The 16184-nt window shown below is 42.7% G+C and overlaps 1 protein-coding gene across 1 annotated transcript in view; it reads right to left on the bottom strand.

Annotated features, from left to right (window-relative positions):
- Window positions 1-5303, bottom strand: part of LOC311148937 (centrosome-associated protein 350-like) — a 43665-nt gene extending 38362 nt beyond the window's left edge. The window contains exons 1-6 of the mRNA XM_084185973.1: window positions 4989-5303; window positions 2870-2913; window positions 2583-2697; window positions 2258-2429; window positions 1309-1889; window positions 1109-1210 (exon numbers count right to left, since the gene is read on the bottom strand). Of these exons, the coding sequence (XP_084042099.1) occupies window positions 1109-1210; window positions 1309-1889; window positions 2258-2429; window positions 2583-2634 (907 nt within the window). The 5' untranslated portion in view covers window positions 2635-2697; window positions 2870-2913; window positions 4989-5303. The remainder of the gene's footprint in view (window positions 1-1108; window positions 1211-1308; window positions 1890-2257; window positions 2430-2582; window positions 2698-2869; window positions 2914-4988) is intronic.
- Between the last annotated feature and the right edge of the window lie 10881 nt (window positions 5304-16184).

The following is a 16184-nucleotide window of genomic DNA, read 5'->3' as shown; positions in this document are numbered from 1 at the left end:
CTCAGAATTGTTAGTTCTCAAAGATTATACAGGTCCATCATCTTTTCTACATACTTTATATCCGTTTTTAGTCATTTAAGTAAAACACTGAAAGCATTTTTCCATCCCAAAGTTTGGACTTAGGCAGCCCGAAAAAAAACACTTAAACTTTACAGACTACGATTTTAGCAGTCTTATGCCACGATTTTCCGGTCCCAGACAAAATGTCCATGTCGTGGGAAAGTCTTAGGTCGCAAATGATTGTCGGACGTCTTGGCTCATTCAGTGTGACAGGGTTTAGGTCTGACGATTAAGTACAACGATGTGCGGTCGTAGGCTCCGAAAAAGTTCTGGCAGAGTCCGAATTTTTGTTTCCTTTATCTTTTAGTGTGGTTGGTGTTACGAGACGATCCCAGTGACTGACCAATAGGAACATGCCCAGCACTGAGTATGCACACAATAATATGATTATTGTGAATAGCAAATTAATATAATAGTTCGATTTAAACGTTTACATGCTGTGCAAAAATAACGATTTCCCTAATAATCTTGTTTACATGACACATTTGAAATCAGGCTACCTGATGGGATTTTGATAAATGAACAAAATTTGCAATCAAAATAAATGTTCTACGACAGCGACCATGTTATTTTGGAGAAGCTTCGACCCCTGGTATCATAAGAACACATGTAATACATGGGAAAATGTGTAGAATTGCAGGAAATTAGCAAAAAAAACTGCTAAAAATTCTCTCCGCCAACAAGAGGTGTGAACAGGGGATGGCATGGGTTGTGAGGTAGGAGTTTATTATTATGCCAATAAATGACAATATCCATTCGGACCTTTGCCACCATGAAATCTATGTGATCAGATCTTCTCAAATAATACTTGAGCACCCCTGGACTACGCTGTCCATTTGATGCCCTTTTCCAATGTACAGCCACTATGACGTCAACAGCCCATTGATTCTATTGAGCGGTGATGAGCTGGCAGTTCAACTCCACAGTCCTTTTAGTCACTCCCTACAACTTTATCAATAACGCCTGTTAACTACAGGGGTCATTATGTAAGCTTAGCTAACAGCATAGGGTGTGTCCTTTGATTGGTCATCTACCACTCAGTGCTCACCTGAGAGATGGCGAGACAGGTCTCTGCTCAGGTTGTGGAACTCCTCCTCTCGCCACACTTTACCATCAGGAGTGCAGCTCTTGTTCTCACTCCTGTTGAAACCTGATAAGAACATAAGATTTGGTTTGAAGGAATTAAGTAATCAGATTTTTGCATCCAGTGCAACTGGAGATCAACTTTCTCTATCCAGTGGGCATTACCTTTGTATATAGGTGCCAGAGGTGCAGCTGCCACTTTGCGTATTTTAGCCGTGGGTACGGTGGTGGTCTCTACAGCTCCAGCGACGCCCACAGGCTGCTCCAGGTACCCCAGCAACCCATCTCTGTCAGCAGCCTCCAGGTGCTCTCTCTGCCTGCGGATCGTCTCCTTTAGCTTCTCCAGCTTGTCGTCAGGCTGCCTCCGCCTCAGGTTCTCCAGCCTCTGGGAGGCCGAGCCAGGGCTTGAGGAAACAGAGGTCTCTGCTGGGGGTGGGGCCGGGCCCTCCAGGGTGTGTGCTTTGGGCCTGTCCTCCAGGCCCCCCTCCTGGTCTCTGGCTGCAGCAGTGTGGCCTGGGGGCAGCAGGGCGTCCAGCGCGGGACGGTCGTTGAGGTAACGCACCACGGTGCTGTCCAGAGCAGACGAGTGTGTGCTGTCCAGGTCTCTACGAGTCTGCTGGTCTCGCTTGTCGCTCTGGTAAACCAGCTGGCTGAGACAGGAGTCCGGGGGAGGGGGGGCGGCAACCTCCGACTGCAGACTGTGGGCCTCCAGCTGGGAGAAGGTCAGGGGTGTTGGGGTTGCTTCCCTGGGGGGGGGGGGGGGCATATAGGCTAGTTGTTATTTAGACAAAACCCAAAACAGGTTATTCTATTTGAATGGGATGTGTCAAGATCACATGGCTTTGAATGGTGGCCTTATGTGCAAAGACCTACACATGTACTTGTGGTGTTTATTTGTCTAAAAGGGCTGTTTAGAAGTAGCCACTTAATGACCATTTCTGACAACAGGTCTTACAGGATTACAGACAGGGACTAAAAACACAACATTTTGCACTGTATCATCACACAACCTCAACTCAGTTGCAGCATACATTAGTAAACATGGTAGAAATATCCTTCAGATTAGACTTTATTTTACTTTTCAGAAAAATCAGAGTGTTTTAACAGTGCATACCGATAAGAGGCCAGAGGCTCCTTAAACTCAACACAGTTGTTCCTACGGACGTTGCTGTCCTGTGTGGTGTTCCTCAGGGGGCTGCGGGAGCTCTTGTCTGGGCTCCGATGACTCCTCGTTCTGGACTTGGAGGTTCCGCCTGCCTGAGAGCAGTCCTCTGTACGCCGCCCATCTGAGTCAGGAGAGAGAGAGAGGGTTAAAATTCCTGCAAACTAACCTTGCAATGCAAAGTAATGATGATGCCTGCTGCTGTTTGAGGGAGAACCTTGTGCTGTAAATAGTAACCATGGCTTACAAGGATGAGAAATATCATTGTGTGCCTCACCTCTGTGGCTCACTTTCCTGGTGGCGCCCCCGGAGCTTTTCTTTGTATCCATTACGGAATCCAGCAGAACCCCAGAGCCAGGAGCAGCCTCCAGGCGCTTCTCAATGTGCCGCAACTGCAGGGAAAACAAAAGCGCCTGACTCAGATACAGAACAAAAACTCAAATCAGAGCCCAGACAGACACTTAAAATACCACAGCCCATGTGTCATTGCATTAAGGGGTGAGTCTCCACAAATAGAAAAACTGTAAAATCATTAGACAACATTGTTAATATGGGTTTACTTACAGCAGCTTTGGTCTGATTCAGACTTTTCCATGCAGCTGACAGCTCTGAGGGGAGAAAGGCATTTCAATTAAAAGAAAAACAGCAACACAAAAAGGTAAACAAAGCCTTTGCAGCCCCATAGACACATTGAGGTAACATGAAGAGGTATCCCTCGTCCTTATTTCTTCAGTGTGGCAGACAGTAGAATGTTGCACTGATAGAAGGATGGTAATAGCATCAGAGACATTAAGAAGCTGACCTCTCCTGTTGTGCTGCCCAGTAGTCTTCAGTTAGAATAGTAGAAGACAGTAGTGAAGTTAGAAGAAATACTTGATCAACTTTAAGACAATTATCTGATAAATAAATACAGTTCACATAGTGGCTGTAAGTGAGAAATAGGAACCTAATGTCAGCAGCAGTACTTTTATGCTGCCATCTATCCAGGAAAAACAGAGTACAAACCGCCTGAGCAGAAACACATTGAAGCCAAACACTGCATTAATGCTACTTGCAGGCAGGCAAAGAATCTAAGTGACTGGGACAAGCACCTCTACCCAGCATCTGCAGTGGGTCAAAAAAGGAGTGATTACACATACATACATGTGTATAGTAGAAATAAATAACCAATTAATCTTTCATGACAGACTGCTGACTCAAGAGCTGTTGCACTTCCATTTAAAGAGCTGTTGTACTACCATTCCAACCGGTTCTACAGCAAATACCTAACAAGGTTTCCTTATGACGAGATAGGAACATAAGCAAGAAAAAGATGTCTGTGGGTGTATTATGTATACAATTTGTGGAGGGGAGAAAAAAAAACAGTCTTTAAGTAGGGTGACAGTAGAATCAATGTATTCCCCTCCAATGTTGAGATGTGGTTAAATAAAGCAATGATGGTCCATTTACCTAGCTATTTGTTCTTAGGAAAAAAACAGGGCATTCTGGAATCTCATATTTCACACTCCATGCATTCCTCTCATGTCATCGCAGTTTACTCATAATAAAAAGATAGAATTAGGAATAATAGGCTCTCTATTTAATAAACAACAGTTCAGGCTGGCAATGATGACTATTGCAAATAATAGGCTCTATTTAATAAACAACAGTTCAGGCTGGCATGGATGACTATTGCAAATAATAGGCTCTCTTATTTAATAAACAACAGTTCAGGCTGGCATGGATGACTATTGCAAATGTTATGTAACCATCTACCTCGCAGCAAGCACTTTTGATAGTCTGGCTGCAAAACCAATAACAGCCACAAATCAGTGTGTTCAATAAAATATGAGGTCTGCTCCAACATGTACTGGAAAAGATGTCCCACTGGAGATCAACGTTCACTACAGACATAGCAAATTATCAGACAGTGTAGGCAAAAATAAAGGCTTGAAATGCACCAATTTGTCAAAATTAAATGTAAAATTAGAGTTCAAGCTACAGTTTCAGTGTTTTTACATTTTAAAAGACATTATCATAAACAGTTACTACAGTAAATCTGCCAAATAATTTTCTACAAAAGCAGAACAGCTGAGAAGTGAGGTGTGGCTCCCAACAAAGTTAAATCAACTTGGCTAGTTAGCGAGCAGCCGATTAAACGCAACTCCACCATACATTTGGTGAATAATTATTCACAGAAACTGTCGCGTATTACAGTTTGAAGCACAACATCGGTTGCCTGCAAGTCGTTCTCATTGCAGGAGCGGAAAGAATTTGAAACTAGTCAAGAAAAGCTGACACCCCAGTGAATAGTTTACTAGTTGTAGCTAGCTAACTAGTTTGGTAAGATTGCTAACTAGTTAACGTTACCTAACTAACTGATGATTTGCCCATGGGGATTTACATCACAAATCGTAGACATTTTTATATTTAATCGTAAAACTCTATTCGGTAGTTATGAGGATGATTGTTCTGTGGGCTACGGACTGGCTAACGTTAGCTAGCAAACATCCCCTGCTACTAGCTAAAACAGTGACAGCAAGCTAACACCGCTAACTAGCTATCAAACTTTACTAACGCAATGTTCGCTAGCGAGTATCTTAACGTTAGGTAACTTTATAGTTAGAATACTAACGACAGTTTGGGGCTTCGGTTAGAGGTACATTTGCACAACTTATAAAATATGCCAATCGTGGCTACATACCGGTCCGGGTGACGCTCCAAACTAGATGTCCATAGCTAGTGATGATGGTAATTTCTTGACGATGGTCATAAAATCAGGCAACTTTTCCAAAACCGGCCAAGGCCGCTGCTACTGTTACAGTAGCTAGCCCACTGTCCGTTTTTTGCCAGCTATTAAGCTAATTTGCTGTCGCCTCTTATCAATGCCTCAGGCTTGGAGAGTTTGGTTTTAGGCTTCTATTAATAATTAGCTAACCGGCTTCCAGGTTGTCGTTTCCCGGTTACAGTGCTGATATTCCCCAGCAGTTATGAGTTAATTAGACTGTCCGCCATTGACAAAATAACAACAGGAAACTGGTGACGTGTAAACTCGCGGGAGGCGGAAACGTGACTTCACAAAACAAGGCTGGAGCCGTCCTCACTGTGGAGCCCAGAGGGGTTGTGTCACTAGTTACTGCTGCCACAAAATTGAAATTGGCTATATATAATTTTTGCTTTTTGGTATTAAATTAAGGTTAGGATTAGGCATAAAGTTAGCAGTGTGGTTATGGTTAGGGGTAGGTTTAAAATAAGATTTTAGGAAGATAAATTGTAGAAACAGGCGGGTTTTAGCCATTATTATGACTTTGTGGCTGTGGTAACTAGCCATTCCTCCGATCACTCCAACATGATGATCTTTCAAACAGGGTTTTCTTTGTTTGGGCCAATGGCATCTACCTGAGCACATGGCATGTGGTAATAGCCTGCAATTCACACCTCCCATGTAGATGGTGACTATTAGCATAATATAAACGCAACAATTTCAACGATTTTACTGAGTTACAGTTCATATAAGGAAAGTAAAATAAATTATTTAGGCCCTAATCTATGGATTTCACATGTCTGGGCAGGGGCGCAGCCATGGGTAGGCCTGGGAGGGCATAGGCCCACCCATTTGGGAGCCATGCCCACCCACTGGGAGCCAGGCCCAGCCAATCAGAATGAGTTTTTCCCCACAAGTGGGCTTTATTACAGACAAAAATACTCCTCAGTTTCCTCAGCTGTCCCAGCTGGTCTCAGACGAACCTGCAGTTGAAGAAGCCGGATGTGGAGGCCCTGGGTTGGTTACACATGGTCTGCGCTTCTGAGGCCGGTTGGACGTACTGCCAAATTCTCTAAAACTACGTTGGAGGCGGCTTATGGTAGAGAATTCTCTGGCAACAGCTCTGGTGGACATTCCTGCAGTCAGCATGCCAGTTGCACGCTCACTCAAAACTTGAGACATCTGTAGCATTGTGTTGTGTGACAAAACTGCACATTTTAGTGGCCATTTTCTGTCCCCAGCACAAGGTGCACCTGTGTAATGATCTTGCAGTTTAATCAGCTTCTTGATATGCCACACCTGTCAAGTGGATGGATTATTTTGGCAAAGGAGGAATGCTCACTAAAAGGGATGTAAACACATTTGTGCACAACATTTGAGAGAAATAAGCTTTTTGTGCGTATGGAACATTTCTGGGATCTTTGATTTCAGCTCATGAAACATGGGACCAACACTTGTTGCGTTTATATTTTTGTTCAGTGTTTGTTGACAGTTGGGGGAAAAAAATCGGCTATGAACCCAGCGTAAATCGTCAGGATTAGCCCATTGGCTGTTGCATCGCCTCGCATGGGCAGAGGAACGCACCGAATATGGCTCTGGTGCAGCCCATAGAGATGGAAAGAGGTCTCATCTTTGTATCTGTGCAATTATGGCGCCTGTGACAGCATAGGCAGCGTCTTTCGGTACTTCAGTTTAACTGAGGACAATAAATGGCCACTCTAAATTTGCAGTTTTGGCACAGTTTAACTGAAGTATAGCCCAGAAAGAAAATTCCTGTAGACGGCCACATAGAAGTAAAATTAGAATATTCCTAATAAGATACTTTAGCCATCACATTTGTGCACAAAACATCCATTACATTTTTCAAATAATTGGTCGCTGTGGCTTATTTTTTTTCCATCACTCACATCCAAAAATGTTAGGCCTGATTACCGACAATGATGAGACAGCCTTTGATACTGTGAACCATCAGATCCTCCTCTCCACCCTCTCCGAGTTGGGCATCTCCGGCGCTTCTCACTCTTGGATTGCGTCTTACTTGACAGGTCGCTCCTACCAGATGGTGTGGCGAGAATCTGTCTCCGCACCACGTGCTCTCACCACTGGTGTCCCCCAGGGCTCAGTTCTAGGCCATCTCCTATTCTCTCTGTACACCAAGTCACTTGGCTCTGTCATATCCTCACATGGTCTCTCCTATCATTGCTACGCAGACGACACACAATTAATTTTCTCCTTTCCCCCTTCTGATAACCAGGTGGCGAATCGCATCTCTGCATGTCTGGCAGACATATCAGTGTGGATGTCGGATCACCACCTCAAGCTGAACCTCGGCAAGACGGAGCTGCTCTTCCTCCCGGGGAAGGACTGCCCGCTCCATGATCTCGCCATCATGGTTGACAACTCCATTGTGTCCTCCTCCCAGAGTGCAAAGAACCTTGGCGTGACCCTGGACAATACCCTTTCGTTCTCCACTAACATCAAAGCGGTGACCCGATCCTGCAGGTTCATGCTCTACAACATTCGCAGAGTACGACCCTACCTTACACAGAAAGCGGCACAGGTCCTAATCCAGGCACTTGTCATCTCCCGTCTGGATTACTGCAACTCGCTGTTGGCTGGGCTCCCTGCCTGTGCCATTAAACCCCTTACAACTCATCCAGAATGCCGCAGCCCGTCTGGTGTTCAACCTTCCCAAGTTCTCTCACGTCATCCCGCTCCTCCGCACACTCCACTGGCTTCCAGTTGAAGCTCGCATCTGCTACAAGACCATGATGCTTGCCTACGGAGCTGTGAGGGGAACGGCACCTCGGTACCTTCAGGGTCTGATCAGTCCCTACACCCAAACGAGGGCATTGCGTTCATCCACCTCTGGCCTGCTGGCCCCCCTACCTCTGCGGAAGCACAGTTCCCGCTCAGCCCAGTCAGAACTGTTCGCTGCTCTGGCACCCCAATGGTGGAACAAGCTCCCTCACGACGCCAGGACAGCGGAGTCACTCACCACCTTCCGGAGACACTTGAAACCCCACGTCTTTAAGGAATACCTGGGATAGGATAAAGTAATCCTTCTACCCCCCCTTACCCCAACCCACCCCCCCCCAAAAAAAAAATAATAATAATTGTAAAGTGGTTATCCCACTGGCTATAAGGTGAATGCACCTATTTGTAAGTCGCTCTGGATAAGAGCGTCTGCTAAATGACGTAAATGTAAATGTAAATGTTTGTTTAGCTGTCCACATGCTTGGCAGAGTTCCAGGAGCATGTTCACGCGATACTGCTGTCTATCCAGTGTGCACTGAGTGCTAGTGCGTAGGCATAGTAATCCCAGTAAAACCGGATATAGAAAGATGGCAGCAACCACGAAACGGCGTATGTAAACGTGAGTAGATAACATTGAAAACAATGGCCATCCATCTTGGATGCTGTCTCTAGTTCATATAAACCTCAGTGGCAGTGCCATTGAGGCTGTCTCCATTTTAAAGTAGTCAATTTTCTTATTTTGTGTTTGAAAAAAGTGTAAAGCTAATATTGGTGATTTAGCGCCACCTGCAGTGCTAGAGTCCTGAACCAAATCTTGTGTGTGATTCATTTATTGTGGCCGAGTACATATTACCTCAATTACCTCGACTAACCGGTACCCCCCTGTATATAGCCTCCCTACTGTTATTTTATTTTACTGCTGCCCTTTAATTATTAGCATTTTTTTTTTACTTGACACTTTTTTTTTCCTTCTTAAAAACTGCATTGTTGGTTAAGGGCTTGTAAGTAAGCATTTCACTGTAAGGTGGCAAATAAAATGTGATTTTGATTTGATTTGATTTGATATAGCTTAAAGCCATTTACAAACCATAGCACACTATTTCAAAAAAATTTGTCCCATGCACAAGTTCAGTGAAATGCTTGAAGAAAAAGATAATGCTCTGATCATTGGCTGATCGCTCCCAATCCGTAGGAAGCCCCACCCAGTTGACAACTTTAAAGAGCACACTGTTTTGGCCTGGCTTTTTAGCTTGCTCATTACAAATGCAAAGAAACCATGAGTGAGAACTGTTTTGTGGGTGTGGTTTGATGTGGGTGTGATATCGCAAACAGCCACCATGCCAACCGCGTGATGCAGCATGACAACGTGAACGTGATTGGTCAAGAATCCCAAGCGCAGAGTGTTATGAATTTCCTACAGTCGTTTCACAGATAGAACAATTTTGGCCCACCTACATTTTTTCTGGCCCTGACATCAAAAGATTTCTGCCTATGCCACTGACTCAGAGCTGACCAAAGTTACCTTGCCAACTCCTCAAACTAGGTACATAGTCGAGGGCTCTGGCCCGGAGACTTATTTCTACAAGGCTCTGCCTCAGCAATCTCCTATCTCAGGTCACTCTGATAAAATAAGAGAAACGGCACACATTTAGATCAGACACACAAACGACAGAATGGTTAGATACAGTGGTTAGGTACTGACATATATCAGAGAGGAAGAGGCTAAATATTATCTATATATAGATTATCTTTGCATATACTAAGATTTCATTTGAGAAATGTCCAACTATAGTAGCTAGGAAATTTTAAAGAAAGAGTTATAGTACCCTCTACTGGATGAACATCCATCCATCCACCCTTCCTTCCAACAAGGACATTATTCTTGTTGTATACAGTCGTGGTCAAAAGTTTTGAGAATGACACAAGTGTTGGTCTTCACAAAGTTTGCGGCTTCAGTGTTTTTAGATATTTTTGTCAGATGTTACTATGGTATACTGAAGTATAATTACAAGTATTCCATAAGTGTCAAAGGCTTTTATTGACAATTACATTACGTTTATGCAAAGAGTCAATATTTGCAGTGTTGACCCTTCTTTTTCAAGACCTCTGCAATCCGCCCTGGCATGCTGTCAATTAACTTCTGGGCCACATCCTGACTGATGGCAGCCCATTCTTGCATAATCAATGCAGTTTGTCAGAATTAGTGGGTTTTTGTTTGTCCACCGCCTCTTGAGGATTGACCACAAGTTCTCAATGGGATTAAGGTCTGGGGAGTTTCCTGGCCATTACCCAAAATTACGATGTTTTGTTCCCCGAGCCACTTAGTTATCACTTTTGCCTTATGGCAAGGTGCTCCATCATGCTGGAAAAGGCATTGTTCGTCACCAAACTGTTCTTGGATGGTTGGGAGAAGTTGCTCTCAGAGGATGTGTTGGTACCATTCTTTATTCATGGCTGTGTTCTTAGGCAAAATTGTGAGTGAGCCCAATCCCTTGGCTGAGAAGCAACCCCACACATGAATGGTCTCAGGATGCTTTACTGTTGGCATGACACAGGACTGATGGTAGCGCTCATCTGGTCTTCTCCGGACAAGCTTTTTTCCGGATGCCCCAAACAATCGGAAAGGGGATTCATCAGAGAAAATGACTTTACCCCAGTCCTCAGCAGTCCAATCCCTGTAGCTTTTGCAGAATATCAGTCTGTCCCTGATGTTTTTCCTGGAGAGAAGTGGCTTCCTCGCTGCCCTTCTTGACACCAGGCCATCCTCCAAAAGTATTCGCCTCACTGTGCGTGCAGATGCACTCACACCTACCTGCTGCCATTCCTGAGCAAGCTCTGCACTGGTGGTGCCCTGATCCCGCAGCTGAATCAACTTTAGGAGACGGTCCTGACGCTTGCTGGACTTTCTTGGGCGCCCTGAAGCCTTCTTCACAACAATTGAACCTCTCTCCTTGAAGTTCTTGATGATCCGATAAATGGTTGATTTAGGTGCAATCTTACTAGCAGCAATATCCTTGCCTGTGAAGCCCTTTTTGTGCTAAGCAATGATGACGGCACATGTTTCCTTGCAGGTAACCATGGTTAACAGAGGAAGAACAATGATTTCAAGCACCACCCTCCTTTTAAAGCTTCCAGTCTGTTATTCTAACTCAATCAGCATGACAGAGTGATCTCCAGCCTTGTCCTCGTCAACACTCTCACCTGTGTTAACGACAGAATCACTGACATGATGTCAGCTGGTCCTTTTGTGGCAGGGCTGAAATGCAGTGGAAATGTTTTTTGGGGATTAAGTTCATTTTCATGGCAAAGAGGGACTTTGCAATTAATTGCAATTCAGCCGATCACTCTTCATAACATTCTGGAGTATATGCAAATTGGCATCATAAAAACTGAGGCAGCAGACTTTGTGAAAATTAATATTTGTATCATTCTCAAAACTTTTGACCACAACTGTAGGTAAAACCTTATGCCAGATCAGCAAAAAAGGATGAACAGAGTAGTTTAACAGTAGTTTAATCCAATAGGGCCCTTCTAGAGAAATGTGACATTTGAAATGAAATATGTTTGTTAATATGGGTGATTGTTAATGGGACAGTTGATAGTTACAACATTCAAAGTAGTATTAGTAGTTTTAAAGATAATATAAGAAAACATAACTGGTGCACATTCATGTTATAAATGTATCGTTCTATTTAGTTTTAGTTTAAATTAGTTTCACGTTTTATTAGTCGTATGTACTGGATACAAATATAATACACCATCCGACGAAATGCTTACTTGCAGGTTCCTTCTCGACAATGCAACAACGAAATGAAATAAGAAAATATAAGAAACAAACATAAAGTAAATGGCTCAGTAGAATAGAATAAACATTTAAGCATAAGTATAATACAGGAAGCACAATTTATAGTCCAATATTTACACATGTTTTGGGGAAGGATGGATTGGGGGGCAAGTGTTTAAATTGTGTAGTATTTAGCATAATAATAAGAGTCTGGTAGCAGCAGTTGTGAGTGTGTGGATGAGTGGATGTCTGTGTGGGTGTGAGTGTGTGTGTGAGTGAGTGCATGTGTTCAGTCCAGTTCAAGTGTTCATCAGTCTGATGGCTTGATCCGAAATTGTGGTTGGAGGCTTCGTATGGAGGGTGTGACGCAATTGCGGAGCCTCCGGAGGCATGCAGAGGCCAAATCAAGCTCCGTACAGCATCGCTGTGCACCTCTCAAATTTTGTATCAATGCTGAGGGCTCTGTATAGACCCCTTTCTGTGTTTGCAAACATTGCCACACGAGGGTGATGCGTGCAAGTTGGTGGCAGAACATTGGGGAGTTCTTATAGAATGCCAGCAAAAAAGCCTCTATTTACTGTACATGTTGCTTATGAGTGCATTTCACACTACTTTTGGATTATAATTGGATTTTAAGAGCCGATTTATGCTTGATTTGAAAATGTGGTCGGAGGCGTTGTATGGATGGTGTGACGCAATTGCAGAGCCTCTGGAGGCATGCAGAGGCCAAATTGAGCTCTGTACCGCATCACCATGCGCCTCAAAAATGTTGTAACAATGCAGAGGGCTACGTATAGCTCCGCATTGACATGATTGGTTGACGGTAGGTGAGGGCGGGAGGTCCTGTATAAACACAAACTCACTTCCTTGACAACTGAATGCCCTGACTTCTGCAGAGGACATATCACTGTAAATGCTGCATGGCCAATGCAGATGTCGGATTGACCATAAAGTATTCACGCCTTGACCTTTTCCACATTTTGTTTTGTTACAGCCTGAATTTAAAATTGATTAAATTTACATTTTGTGTCACTGGCCTACACACAATACCCCATAATGTCAAAGTGGAAATATGTTTTTATAAATGTTTATAAATGTATTAAAAATGAAAAGCTGAATGTCTTAAGTCAATAAATATTCAACCCCTTTGTTATGGCAAGCCTAAATAAGTTCAGGAGTAAAAATGTGCTTTTCAAGTCTCCTGAGTGGCGCAGTGGTCTAAGGCACTGCATCGCAGTGCTAACTGTGCCACTAGAGATCCTGGTTAGAATCCAGGCTCTGTCGCAGCCGGCCGCGACCGGGAGACTCATGGGCGGCGCACAATTGGCCCAGGGTCGTCCAGGGTAGGGGAGGGAATGGCCGGCAGGGATATAGCTCAGTTGATAGAGCATGGCGTTTGCAATGCCAGGGTTGTGGGTTCGATTCCCACGGGGGGCCAGTATAAAAAAATATGTATTCACTAACTGTAAGTCGCTCTGGATAAGAGCGTCTGCTAAATGACTAAAATGTAAATGTAATAATAAGTTGCACGGACACACTCTGTGTGCAGTAATAGTGTTTAGCATGATTTTTGAATGACTAACTCATCTCTGTACCCCACACATAAAATTATCTGTAAGGTTCCTCAGTTGAGCAGTGGATTTCAAACACAGATTCAACCACAAAGACCAGGGAGGTTTTCCAACGCCTCTCAAAGAAGGGCACCTATTAAAGAAAAAAAGCAGACATTGAATATGCAGGCCTCCTGTAGCTCAGTTGGTAGAGCATGGCGCTTGCAACGCCAGGGTTGTGGGTTCGATTCCCACAGGGGGCCAATATGAAAAATGTATGCACTAACTGTAAGTCGCTCTGGATAAGAGCGTCTGCTAAATGACTAAAATGTAAATATCCCTTTGAGCATGGTGAAGTTATTAATTACACGTTGGATGGTGTATCAATACACCCAGTCACTACAAAGATACAGGCGTCCTTCCTAACAGTTTCCAGAGAGGAAGGAAACCGCTCAGGGATTTCAGTTACAGAGTTGAATGGCTCTAATAGGAGAAAACTGAGGATGGATAAACAACATTGTAGTTACTTCACAATACTAACCTAATTCACAGAGTGAAAAGAAGGAAGCCTGTACAGAATAAAAATATTCCAAAATATGCATCCTGTTTGCACCAATGTGGCAAAGCAATTAACTTTTTGTCCTGAATACAAAATGTTATGTTTGGGGCAAATCCAATACAACACATTACTGAGTAACACTCTCCATATCTTCAAGCATAGTGGTGGCTGCATCATGTCATGGGTATGCTTGTCATCATTAAGGACTGGGAAGTTTTTCAGGATAAAAAAGAAACGGAATGGAGCTAAGCACAGGCAAAATCCTAGAGGAAAACCTGGTTCAGTCTGCTTTCCGCCTGCAGATACAGTAATTTGTATACAGCATGAAGATAGGGGAACTTGGTGGAAGCAGCATTGGCAGCCATTACAGGTGTGAATCATTTTGAATAGGGTGAGCATTGTGGTGGCAGCATCATGTTATGGATATGACTGTTACCGGCAGGGGCTGGGGAGTATGTTAGGATCAAAATAAATATGAAAGGCGCAAAGGACAGGTAAAAAGTATTCTGAAAACCTAACCCTGTGATAGAGTTGTATTTTTCAGCGGAACAATTACACAAATTCTAAAGCCAAAGATACACCAGAATGGCTTTCCAAGAGGTGTTGAGTGTTCCTGAATGGTCTAGTAGTCTCAGTCCTGACCTAAATCTGCTTGAAAATCAGTGACAAGCATTGAATATTGTAGTCCATCAATGATTCCCAAACTAATTTACTGAGCATGAGTAATTTTGACAAAAACAATGGATATGTTCTGCAAGGTTAGTATAATCTTATTCAAAATGATTTACAGCTGTAATGGCTGCCAAAGGTGCTTCCACCAAGTATTAACTCTGGGGTGTAAAGACATACGCAATCAATACATTTTCATTTCTTTATTGATTAGGGTTAGATCTATAGGAAAAAAATCTAATTTGATCCCTTTTTAGATGTAATTTTAAGGCAGGAAAATGTGAAGTGTTAAAGGGGTGTGTAAACTTTCACTAGCAACTGTATGAAGGAGCATGCAAACGCAATCCCCTCCCCATGAAGGTCATTATCATATTTATTTTTTTACAATTGATATCAACAATTCTAATTATTGATATACTTTTTCATCATTATTGATATACAAAATACAATTTATATAAACAATTCAATTAATATATGTTAAAACGGCTTTCCATACCAGGATAGCCTACTGCTAAATGTCTGGTATTATGTGGCATGTGTTAATTTCACTCTTTGGTCCCTATGGCATTGGAGTGCATAAAGAGAAAATATGATAAATTGTTTTAACACGAGAGAGATTGCTCAAAGGAGAGTCATGAATTGAACATAGAAACGAATGACTAAGAATTATGAGCCTTTTAAAACCAAAACCAACTGGGCAAAAACAGGTTGAATCTAAGTTGTTCATGTCATTTCAACCCCCCCAAAAAATAAATATGATGACGTTGAATCAACATGGAAAACTGATTGGATTTGCAAAAAGTAATCAACATAATGGCATTTCATATTTTTTATTTTACCTAAATCCAATGACATGGTGACATGTTTTGTTGATTTCACGTTGAATTCACGTTAGTTGATAACTCAACCAAATTTAAATCAAAACTAGACGTTGAACTGACGTCTGTGCCCAGTGAGAAGCATATGCTTTAACCTGCATTTTCTATAGGCTACACGCCGTTGCTTGTTCATAGGGTAGGTCTAAAACACACAGGGCAATTACAAAAAGTGAATTTTGAATTACTAATAAGATGTTGAAATATAATAATTAACAACTGGCCCATGGCCACTATTGTATGTCTATTACATTAGGCTATATGAACAATGTGGTGGCAGTAAATTATTCATATTCTTAAATTGGCAAATGCACTGTGACTCTCGCGGTCCCCCTGTGGTGAACAAACCTGAATGACTCCGTGAAACTCAGCAGACAGTCAATCTCTCATTCAGTATATCCGCCCGGCTCTATCTTTCCACTCACAACAAGGACATTATTCGATGAACATGAACGTTACCTAAGAACACTTTGTTTTTTTGAGGAATCGAAGAAAAAAATGGAGAGACAGCCATTATCTTTAGGTAAAATTGTATTATATGTTTTTCTTTCAATACTGTCGTTTCAGTTAGAATGAAATGGGAAGGCATAACCTGTTAGAATGTTGTACTTGTAGCTATATCGACTGCCAATTTCACAGCGGTTTTCGGAAGTCATAATATATTTTTAGCTTTGTGCATTTTTCCCATCTGAAAGCATAGGAAAGATACGTTTTTGTCATGGAGAGTGTAAACAGACAACTTTTGCATTGCGTGGACAGTCGGTTACAAGGATGAATCCAGGCAGGTTTTTCATGGATTCATATTACATTTCTTAGTTTAGAATCAAAATTGAAGAGCCCTGGCTGTATCACTTCGGTGAGGTTTCAGAGCTTGATGTGCTACCGGAGGGAATTGTGTAATGATTTTGGTTGGCAACCACTAGACATTCTAAAAACATTGTA

Source organism: Coregonus lavaretus (genome assembly GCF_964263955.1).
Source record: "Coregonus lavaretus genome assembly, chromosome: 21".
Lineage (NCBI taxonomy): Eukaryota > Metazoa > Chordata > Actinopteri > Salmoniformes > Salmonidae > Coregonus > Coregonus lavaretus.
The sequence above is the reverse complement of the archived record's forward strand: the minus strand, read 5'-3'. Positions and strand labels throughout refer to the sequence as shown.